The sequence below is a fragment of the Miscanthus floridulus genome, chromosome 13 (assembly GCF_019320115.1).
Source record: "Miscanthus floridulus cultivar M001 chromosome 13, ASM1932011v1, whole genome shotgun sequence".
Taxonomy (NCBI): domain Eukaryota; kingdom Viridiplantae; phylum Streptophyta; class Magnoliopsida; order Poales; family Poaceae; genus Miscanthus; species Miscanthus floridulus.
The window spans coordinates 79,071,549-79,083,175 of record NC_089592.1 but is presented as its reverse complement, the minus strand read 5'-3'; the positions used below and the strand labels follow the sequence as shown (position 1 = coordinate 79,083,175).

The 11,627-nt window shown below is 42.1% G+C and overlaps 1 protein-coding gene across 1 annotated transcript; it reads left to right on the top strand.

Annotated features, from left to right (window-relative positions):
* The first annotated feature begins 2,569 nt into the window (after window positions 1-2,569).
* LOC136500666 (glycine--tRNA ligase, mitochondrial 1-like) lies at window positions 2,570-6,882 on the top strand. The gene is made up of 9 exons (XM_066496078.1): window positions 2,570-3,071; window positions 3,767-4,149; window positions 4,234-4,351; window positions 4,669-4,863; window positions 4,985-5,209; window positions 5,412-5,471; window positions 5,726-5,806; window positions 5,911-6,316; window positions 6,411-6,882. Exons 1-9 carry the CDS (start codon window positions 2,589-2,591, stop codon window positions 6,644-6,646), a joined length of 2,187 nt encoding a protein of 728 aa, XP_066352175.1. The 5' UTR covers window positions 2,570-2,588; the 3' UTR covers window positions 6,647-6,882.
* Window positions 6,883-11,627: the final 4,745 nt, after the last annotated feature.

Genomic DNA, 11,627 nt, shown 5'->3' with positions numbered 1-11,627 from the left:
GGTTGTCTGCTCTACTGGTCTTCTGCTTTTCTTTTACTTTGGACTCTAGCACCACATGACTGCGTCACCTATTGTTAGGCTCGGGGACTAAGTGGGTACACTTCACCTTACGGTGAGTGTGTTTGCTTTAATCTGAAAGACTCCATGCCTCCTAAAGTTGAAGAAGACTATCTCCCTTTTCTCGTGGTTGGACTTTAAGTGGGCACACTTGGTCCACTGCGTGAGAATTTTTTATTTTGAACTTAAGCCCCTTACATCCTTCTGGCAAGCCTCACTTGGGTAAGCTTGTGCTCGGCCGGACAGTTAAGTTGGTCGGCTACGACCCACAACTGCTCGGCGACTCGTTATGGTGGTCGGACCATGAGTCTGACTACTCGGCTTTGTTTACACCTGCTCGGGTAAGCTCAAGACGGTGTTGCACAACGGATACAAGGCGTTCGAGGACTAGCTGTGGGTGGTACGACCACGGATACCCATGGCAGACTACATGGGCTGCGCTCCCAGGGGCAATCCAGCCCATAAGACGAAGACCTACGGTGCACGACACTGCTCGGCGTGCACCGCAAGACATTAAAGGCGATATCCTGAAGATACTACGAGATCTGTTAAAATACGTTCGATCCTATAATTCATGTAATCTATTATTACTTTTCGGTTATCTTCTAGATCTAACCGACTTGTAACCCTGCCCCCCAGACCATATAAGGCGGGCAGGGGCCCTCTCAAAAGACAGGCAAGATTATACGAAGCCAATACAAACTAACAGATCACAGGAGTAGGGTATTACATCACGCTGACGGCCTGAACCTAACTCTTGTGTCTTTGTTGCTTTCTTGTTCTCGATTACACGCATCTTTGTCGATCAATCTACCTTCGTGGGATACCCCTCGGAGGATTGCCGACGATATTCTGTCGACAAGCGTCTAGCTGTCCACAGACTTAGAAATTTTCTAAGCGTTTGAGCAAATCTTAATTTCATATTGCATTTCTGAGCTACTGAAAATATTAGTTAGCAATATTCTTTTTCAACAGCAAGTATTTTATTGTCATCTACAAAGTTTGCACTTTCAACTTTATTTAAGTATCACACACATGTTCTATAGTATTTTTGCTTAATAAAAATTGGTTTTAAACCCTACTTGATATGCATGAACCATTGAACCAACTTTCGTTTAGCATTTTTACTGATTATTTTGAGTTACAGAAATTGATCTACACACTTTATCACATGCATTAACACACAAGTATGATGCTTATGACATATTTTAGTAGATGATTATCGGAGTAACACCGAGGGTGTTACACTGTGGTCACATAGTTTTATACACTAACATATTAGATTACTCTGATTTTCCTTTTTTAAATTCACATAAACTATTAAGTTGACTCTAATTTTTCTATGCTCACATCTATATTTTTAAGTTCAGTGCGGCAACCTTCATTTTCTATTGATCATTGGTGGTGAGCATTAGGCAGAACGCTGAGGTTGCCGACAAAGATAGTGCGCTTACTAACCACCATTCTAGTAGTCTGAATATTTGAAAAGAGAGAAATGCAAGAATTTTTTTTTATCATCGGCACAAAGCTGCGAAAGCATTCATTGGCACCGAAGAGACAAGACCGGTGTGAGGCAAGAGCCAAAAAAAAAAATTAGTGAGATCATCCCCACCTCTGTCTTTTTTAGGTCTTAGGTTTTTTAGCTTTCTACGTTGTTTTCTAAGTCAGCTCGTCTTTAAAAATCGATTTTTAATGATGACTATGTCTCTAGAAATACTTTCTATTTTTAGAAGCGATTGGTAACTGAACCACCTATAAAAATGCTATTTTTCTATAGTTAGGTAGACTTTCTAGCCGCCTCTAGAATTCCAGCTGCCACTAAAAATTGATTTCTAAATGAGGTTAACAATTTAATCCACCTTTTTGAAAAATAGGTGTAACACAGTAAAAGTCATAATGTTTCTAAATATAGTCAGATGGAGACAAATTTTATATCAAATTTGTATTACTCATAGAGATCTACAATTTTGTAGTTGACAAACTTTTCTATTTATATCCATTAAGGCCCAAAAATTTTAGATTTAAGTTTTCATAATTTGAAAATCAATATTTTAAAATTTTCAAATGACATGTAAAGCTCATCTTGCTAAACAATCAGCGGCCAATGACCATCAATTTGTAATTTCTACAACCTTGACATTCTTAATAATGGACAAATATTGTGAAATATATCTTCTCAAGAACATGGACAAACAAACACAAACAGAGAAAGCCATGAAGAGAACGATCATTAACTCAATCCTATTGCAATCAGTTGTTCTTGTCCTATGATTGTCAACGCTGACAGGATATTTCGAGGTTTACCATGGGGAATGAATGAATGGATGTTCCAAAGGAGTCCTAAGATATAATCCACACAAGATTCTTTTCAAGATACAGTATAAGCCATGAGCACGGTCTTTTAAGTATATTTTGACCTTCAATTTTACTAACAATTTTCATAGGACAAAATTTTCATAGGTTCAAATGCACATTCCTCAAGGATCTTTGTGCGTCTCGGTTTCGTTGCCCTTGCCCGGCCGCATCCATCAATGGTCTTTATGCGATTCCGCCCCCAGCTCATCTTCTCCTCACTCTCCCGCTCCACGCCTAAACCCAGAACCCAGCCCGCCGCAACCCTAGCCGCCGTCGTCACCTCCATGGCCGCGCCGTCGGAGGGCGCGCTGCGGCGCTCGCTCGCGGAGCGCCAGGCCGCCGCGGACGCGCAGGCCGAGGCCGTGCGCGCGCTCAAGGCCGGCGGCGGCGCGTCCAAGGCCGACGTGGACGCCGCGGTCGAGGCGCTGAAGGCGCTCAAGGTCGAGGCCGGCGCCGCCGCGCGCCGGCTGCAGCAGGCGCTCGGGGCGGGCGCGGGTGGCGCCGCGAGGGAGGAGCTGCGGCAGGCGGTGGTGAACACGCTGGAGCGGAAGCTGTTCTACATACCCTCCTTCAAGATCTACCGCGGTGTCGCGGGGCTCTACGACTACGGGCCGCCCGGGTGCCGCGTCAAGGCCAACGTGCTTTCCTTCTGGCGCCAGGTGACGCCGCGATCTGTCTCTGAATGCTTTAGAATTTTTTTTGCCTGTAGTTTCGTCTTAGCTGATGCCAGCGGTAGAGTCGTACCGCCTATGACTGGAAGATCACGGGTTCGAGTCGTGGTCTCCTCGTATTGCACAGGCGAGGGTAAGGCTGGCCACTGACACCTTTCCCCAGACCCCGCACAGAGCGGGAGCTCACTGCACTGGGTACGCCCTTTAGTTTCGTCTTAGCTGATGTGCGTGGTTGCTGCGTGTCAACGATCGTGACATGTGTGGCCTTCAGATGCGGGAAAGTGGTTTGTTTTAAGCGTTAATTAACTGATGTATAGAATTTTGTTTTCCCCTGGGGGGTTTGTATCTATAATCTGGATTATGACAACGATTTTCTGTTAGGACAGGAGTGTTGCATTGGTCCAGTTGATAATTTTTTCCATGGTTTAGTTGTGCATTGATGACTGTAATCTTATCATAACCTTTTCATGTCAATTTACTAATTGGAAAATGCGCTATGAAAAATTAGAATTTTTAGCCTTCCTTGTGTACTTTGTGTTGTTAGTTTTGGTTCTAGGTTTAAGATATGAATTACTAGTTTGTATTGGAACTGTCTACAGTATAGTTATTTCTTGTATTTGATGATTCATTTTGTTCTACTTCTTCTTTGCTAAGATTACCAAGATTCTTAATTTCTCTCCCAGCACTTCGTTTTGGAAGAGAACATGTTGGAGGTGGACTGCCCTTGTGTGACGCCTGAGGTTGTCTTGAAGGCATCAGGCCATGTTGAGAAGTTTACTGACCTCATGGTTAAAGACGAGAAGACAGGCACATGCTACCGTGCTGACCACTTGTTGAAAGATTTTTGCAAGGAGAAGCTTGAGAAAGACCTTGCCTTGCCCCAAGAGAAGGCTGATGAATTTAAGCGTATTCTTGCCATTTTGGATGACTTCTCAGCAGAGGAACTTGGTGCAAAGATTAAGGAATACGGCATTGTTGCCCCTGATACAAAGAATCTGCTTTCTGATCCCTACCCGTTCAATCTTATGTTTCAGACATCTATTGGCCCCACTGGCCTTAGCGTGGGGTAAGAATATCTCCATCCTCTCTGTGATTATGTTCCTTCTGTGGTGATTGGCTAAAAAGGTCCAATTTTGTGTGGTGGAAATAGGTATATGCGACCAGAGACTGCACAGGGTATTTTTGTAAACTTCAAGGACCTGTACTATTACAATGGCCAAAAGCTCCCCTTTGCAGCTGCTCAAATTGGGCAAGCTTTTAGAAATGAGGTTTGTGTTTTTCTCTCACATTTCTACAAATGGCTACTACTAATATTTGCTGTGTTATTTGACATTTCACTAAATTATGGCTTGCTTCAGTGACTGTTCATTGCCTCATACTTTGTTCTTGAAATTAATAAAGGTTCTACACTAACTTTGTTTTTGTTAATATGCTTGGAATAACTTATACATTCTAATAATTGACGGTACATTTGTTACTTGTTGTAGAATAGCATGCTTCTAAAAAGCAGTTATTGGCTGTTCAATAGTTGCTTAGATATTCCCTTTTTAAGATGTACTCACTACGTCTAGAACTTGACAATCAGATCTCGCCACGACAAGGTCTTCTCCGAGTGCGTGAATTCACGTTGGCAGAGATTGAGCATTTTGTGGACCCAGAAGACAAATCACATCCAAAATTTGTTGATGTTGCTGATTTGGAGTTCCTGATGTTTCCAAGAGAGCTGCAACTCTCTGGGGAGTCAGCCAAGCTAATGAAGCTTGGGGAAGCAGTTTCAAAGGTTAACAATTGCTAGCAATTTTCCTCTTTCCAATTTGATATATTTCTTTTGTTCTTTTATTTATATATGCTGTTCTTACCCTGGATATAATTTTAAACTATTACACTACTGTTATTTACAGGGAACTGTTAATAATGAGACACTTGGTTACTTCATCGGAAGGGTCTATCTTTTCCTGACATGCTTGGGAATTGATAAGGGTTGGTTGCGCTTCAGGCAGCATCTACCTAATGAGATGGCTCATTATGCTGCTGACTGTTGGGATGCTGAAATAGAGTGCTCTTACGGGTGGATAGAGTGCGTGGGTATTGCTGATAGATCTGCATATGATTTGAAAGCTCACACTGTAAGCTTACTGCATCTTTTTCACACCCTGGATAATTTATCAGATACATATTTTTGTCCTTTGGATATGTTGCTACGGCAATTGAGTTGCTCATCTCATGTTGTTACTGCACTTAGTAAATGAAATTTGTATCATTGTCCTCTGTTTTGGTGTACAAATGTGCTACTAATATTACCGTGATTGTCTGCTTACTATCTCACAGGAGAAAAGCGGTGTCCCACTTGTTGCTCATGAAAAATTCTCCAAGCCTAGAGAGGTTGAGGTGAGATATCATATCCACCTTTTCTATTTTCTTCAGTAGCTATATCTTAATTTTCATGTTAAATACATGACAGCGTTTGCTTACCCATTGAAGTACACGGTTCAAGTTCAACTAAATATTACAAAAAATGTATGGTTCAAGTTCACTACTTCTGAGTGCCCTATTATATAGATTTTCCCTTTATACTTTAAAATGAACTTGTTATTTATGGCATTAATATGTGCTTATATGTTTGCTGATATTCATTATTGCAGAAACTTGTCATAGTTCCCTCGAAGAAAGACCTGGGGCTGGCTTTTAAGGGCAACCAAAAGATGGTCCTTGAAGCATTAGAGGTAAAAGTCTTGTCATTATCCTTGTTATATGTGACTGCTAGCTTTTCTGATGTTTCCTTTCCCTGAGTAAACTACTTTATTCTGTTGGTATCACCATGTACCAGGCTATGAGTGAGAAGGAAGCATTTGAGATGAAAGCTGAACTAGAAACCAAGGGGGAGACCAATTTTAAAGTCTGCACACTCGGAAAATATGTGGTGATTACAAAGAAGATGGTATCAATTAGCATGGAGAAGAAGCTGGAACATCAGCGAGTCTTCACCCCTTCAGTCATCGAGCCGTCATTTGGCATAGGCCGGATCATCTACTGCTTGTTTGAGCATTCGTTTTACACAAGGCCTAGCAAATCAGAAGAGGAACAACTGAATGTCTTCCGGTTCCCTCCTCTTGTGGCCCCTATCAAGTGCACCGTGTTCCCCCTCGTTAAGAATCAAGAGTTTGATGCTGCTGCCAAAGTAATCGCTAAGGCATTAACAACTGCTGGTATCTCCCACATTATTGACACTACTGGTATGTGCGATACGATCTTAAATACTCCACTCCGTATAACGTAGGCTGAATGGACTATATATGTAAGCTTAAGCTTGTGTTTGTTCTCTTGCAGCAATTTCTATTGGGAGGAGATACGCGAGGACAGATGAGATTGGTGTTCCATTTGCTGTAACAGTGGATTCGGCAACAAACGTGACGATCCGAGAGAGGGACAGCAAGGAGCAGATCCGTGTGGACATCAACGAGGTGGCATCCGTGGTGAAGCAGCTGACAGAAGGCCAAAGCACCTGGGCAGACGTTTCTGCAAAGTATCCTGCCCATGTTGGCCCCCAAGGTGACCAGGAGTGAAAAATCATGCCACCATCATGTCCAGCCATTGCTTGACAAGGCGCCAGGATGGACAGTCTTCATTCTCCAATTGCCGAGAAGATTGACTAGCCTAAACATAACCGCCTTTTGGTATTGACATGATCCATTTTCTTCCCCCCCCCCCACCCCCCCCACACGATACGTGCTATAGCAGTTGTATGTTATGAAGTCTGCAGACGTCACCAATGTTTTGGTTTCTTTTAAATGTCTCTTTCTTGAAATATCCTCACAACTTACTGTCGGCTACCGGTTATCGATATTAGGGATACTCAACCCTCACGCTAACTTCTCCGGATGGCTGAGACATTAAAAGGTCTCGCCCGACCGTAAGGCCACAGGCTTCGTCCCACCTGACCTTAATGCTGCGGGCTTCATCTGGCACGCCTTGATGTAACCCGTGGTCATGATGGGCCATACCTGGTGATTCACATCAAGAACAATGTCGGACGTGCTGGTGCTGTTCTGCCTAATCCTCGTACGGACGCTGACAGGCGTGTCAGTTCACCACGACGTCCGTCGGGATGGAGTGGAATGTCTTGACCGGCAGATGACGTCTGCGCATTGCGCAAGTGATGAACATGGCCGTGACATAGAGCCGTCCTTGTTGACATCTACTGGATCAGCGGGACCTGCATGAAGGAGAAGAAGGACCTGGCCACCCTATAAGCCTTCTCTCTCGTTCTTCTTCTTTTCCTCCTCTGTAACCCGCGCTTTCTCTTCGCCTATAAAAGGGAAGCAGGGCGCCCCACGCTGTAGGATCAAAAACACAAGAGTACGACACGAGCACACGGCTGAGCGGCAATCGAGCTCTCAACACCCGTTCACTCCTTCCACCAGAGACTTGGGATCCTTTACCTCTCTCATCTGTTTATAACCCCTACTGCAAACCAAGTGCCGGTAACACGAGCAGCAGCTAACTGTACGTAGGAATGTTCTGCCCGAACCAGTATAAACCCTTGTGTCCTCCGAGCACATCACTCGAGCCAGACGTGCAAACACAAATTTACTCGTCGGTGATCCGAAAACACCGACACTTACCATTTCAGTTACTTCTGAACTAGCTGTCCTTTTGTAAGGTCAGACTGAGAATTGTTCAGCTATCTACAGTGGAATTGGAATTTCAGTTACTTATCTCAGTTGCCCTGTCTGTTGGTCTGTTGGTGCTCACCGCTCAGCTGGTGTCTTTACCAAACAAGATGATTCTGTTTGGAATTCTCCAGCCTAACTCATGACTTATTTCCTTAGCGATTAAGGCAAAGTGATGTCTACAAAGCCGTTGGACAATTCAATGCCCTTGTCACCTTGTGCACAGGCTTTCTCAAGCCTTGCGCCTGCTCCGTTGAATTGCTTTGATCATTGTCACAGATGGTATCGTTGCTAGTGCTCGTTGTTGTTTCTGTTGATCGACTAGGGTAGATCTAGGTGGATGTACTGTTGAACATGATGAACTAGAACAGGCAGAGAGTGGGAGAAAGGAGAGGAGAGTGAGGAGTTCATAGACCATTGGATCCGGTGGAGTTGGAGCTCGATCCGTCCATCGCTGGTTCGTTGATGGAGGCAGCACATGGGCAGCGACGGTCGGTGAGGAGAGGCGACGCAGTGGAGATGGTGATGCAGTGCAGTCGCAACGGCGAAGTCAATGGAGCTTCCCGTCGCTGGCTGCGCGCCCTCTCAGATCGGTTTAGGGTTTGTCGGTGGGGTTTGCGACTCACGGTGAACCTCGTACCTCGAGCCACCGGCCCCCACCTCTATATATAGCGCAGTGCGACGGGGGCCCACCAACCATGTAGGGTTGGGCGCCCCCGATCAGGGCACGTGACCAAGGCCCAATAGGCCGTTGGGCTTATTGGTTGGGAGATCAATCTAACACTCGTCACAGAATTTTCGATGGCGTTTGCCCATAAAAAGCACGGTAGTTTCTGCCGGCGTTTCCAATGGTCTAACAAGGTGGTGGTGGCCCCTGTCTTTCACACGCAGTGGCGGAGCTTGACTGAACAAACAAGAGAGTTAGTCCATATATTGAGTTCTAAACACTCATGAACAATATCAAAATTATTGTTTAATCGATCGAGATTGAGCTCTAAACACTTATAAATACTACCAAAATTACTGTTTATTCAATAGAGATTAAGGGTGCTTTTGGCAGAGATGTTTTCGATTCCTAGTAGAATCACTACCAAACGTCACAAAGAGAGAAATGTTTCAGGAAGTATTGCTTGGAACTAATTCTTATTTTCATGCTAGTCCACAGAAACACCTAAAATATGGTTTCTCTTCATTCTAGTTGTAGTTTCAAGAATTCATGAGCTAGTCAAACAGTTCCACAAAGTGATTCTGATTCAGTAGAAAAAACATTTTAAAGAGAATATGGATCTACAATGTTTCTAGAAGAATCTAAATCCCTATCAAATGCACCCTAAGTTGGACAAGGGAGGCCATGGCCCACCTTGGCCTCAACTAAGCTCCGAAAATATATAATAGCAAATATGTCCATGCGTTACAATGGATCATGTACTCTTTTCATTTTAAATAACTTGTTTTTTTTACAACTCAAACTTTTTTTAAAATCCTAGCTAAATATATACTCCCTCAATTTCAAATTATAAGACTTTTTGTTTTTTTAGATACATTACTTTTGTTATGTACCTAGTACCTAGACGTAGTGTACATCTATGAAGTAAACTTTGAAACAGAGGGACTACAAAATATACTGATATTTATGAAACGCAAAAGTATAATTAAACATAATAAAGTATATTTTTATAATAAATATTATGGGATACAACTGTTGTTAATTTTTTCTATAAAATCAAACTTAAAAAATGGCTTCTTAAAAAAATGAGTTGTGCAATTATTTTTTTGGGACAAAGAGAGTAGAGTATTGCATAGTCACCAATATGTCCTCCAATTCAACGATCATGTCAACTGTTCCACTACGTTTTGAGACCAGACTCTCTATCATGATTAGATACACATTGTTTTAACATATATGAGCACATGTCGTAAGTTTAGGATAATGACGTGTGCATAGGCATGGTAGGAAGTATAATTCTCTAACTATAACTATATGCTGATTGTGTGGGATTGTATTTGCATCTTCACTTGGTGGACATAATTAACCGAGTGCTAAGCAATTCTTTGCACATGAGACATGTGCAGGGTGGATCAAGCTTCAATCACGTGAGGGTCATAGAAGAAACATATTAGTATATTGTTTTGTCCCGACAAATGATGGAAACATGTTCTTGGAAAACCACGTAGACCCACTCACAAAACAAATCCATTACAAACAAATACACCTGCAACACTCTTATCTCTAATTCATCACCGTACCACTACTCTTAGTAAAACCAGCCAGAAAAGACGGATAAGATATGAGAGTGAATGGAGAAAATTTAGAGAAATATTTTTCTCATTTTAATACACTACTACAGAAATCTACTACAGAAATGAGATCTAGTCCCGGTTGGGAACTAGCTCTACTCCCGGTTTCCCAACCGGGACTAAAGATCCTCACAGCTTTAAAAAAAATAATGCCTTCTATTGCTGCGCCCCATGAGATTCGAACTCAAGACCTCATACACTGCCTCGCGCGTAGCTTACCACCCTACCTACACAACACATCTAATAATGGATGGGATGTTTTCCTTTTGAACTAATACATCGGGGGACCTTTAGTCCGGGTTGGTGTTACCAACCGGGACTAAAGGGTCTACCTTTAGTCTGGGTTGGTATTACCAACCGGGACTAAAGGTTGGAGGACTTTTAGTCCCGGTTGGTGTCTCCAACCGGGACTAAAGGTCCTCTGTCACTGTGCCGAGCGCAGTAGCCGTTGGGCAGGGACCTTTAGTTCCAGTTGAAGACACCAACCGGGACTAAAGGCCTCTCTAGTCCCGGGGGAAAAAAATGTCGAGGCTAATGCCAAATTAGAACATCGTTCTAAAGTCTGTTCTCTAGTAGTGATATTATACTAGCAAACATATATGTGAGTTGCAATTATGATGCGGCATGTGTTCCAATTCATTTGGGAATTAGACTTTGTATCTGGATAAGCCCTTAACTCATATGGGCATGGAAGAGAGTCACGAACCATGATTATAATTTGCTTTAGAATTAGACTTCGTACACTGCTTTGATACGCTACTCTAGTTTGTGGGAAGGGAAGAGATTGGGTCCTCAATCCTCATCGAACAGTTGTGGGCGATGAAAGACAAAAAAAAAATAGCCTCTTTAATATTAGGTATTAGAGATAGATGTTATAGATATATCTAGAAATTTTAGCCTCTTTAACATTAAGGATTAGATATAGAAATATATTTAGAAATCTCAGCTCTTTAATATTAGAGATAGAGATAGAGAGAGATATCAAGAAATCTTAGCCTCTTTAATACTAGAGATAGAGATAGAGAGATATCAAGAAATTTTAGCCTCTTTAATACTAGAGATTAGAGATAGATATAGAGATAGATAGAGGTGAATTTATATATCTACCATTTCTTATTGGCCCGTTAACCTGTCCCGCCTCATTTCACAGCCATCTTTGGTTACCGAACAAAATGTATTATGCAAGATTAAACCAATTAGTACTGCTATCTCTGATTCATGACGTATTACTACTACTTTTATTAAAAACCGACCAAAACAAAAGAATCGGGGAGAGAGAGTGCAGGACCGAAATTTAGAGTTTTTTTTTCTTATTTTCCTATTATATATAGGTATATAATTATAGTTCTAGATATATAATGTATTAGATATAGATATAAATATGAGAGTTGCCATATTTTAGGTGCCTTAATTTTCATACAATAATTTTAGATAAACAACGGGTATATAATTAAAAGTACAACTCATAAGTGAGTTTTAATTTTTTTTCTATAATCAAACAATAATATATCAACACTGCATGTTCACTGAATAAGAATAAAAAATTAGGCACCATAAATATTATAGTCAAACAATG

What these genes read in the sequence shown, in the direction of transcription:
- LOC136500666 (XM_066496078.1), top strand. Translation starts at nt 2,589, where the DNA reads ATGGTCTTTATGCGATTCCGCCCCCAGCTCATCTTCTCCTCACTCTCC. An exon ending in GGCAAGCTTTTAGAAATGAG is followed by an intron (nt 4,352 to 4,668) that starts GTTTGTGTTTTT and finishes CTTGACAATCAG; the next exon opens with ATCTCGCCACGACAAGGTCT. An exon ending in TTGGGGAAGCAGTTTCAAAG is followed by an intron (nt 4,864 to 4,984) that starts GTTAACAATTGC and finishes TGTTATTTACAG; the next exon opens with GGAACTGTTAATAATGAGAC.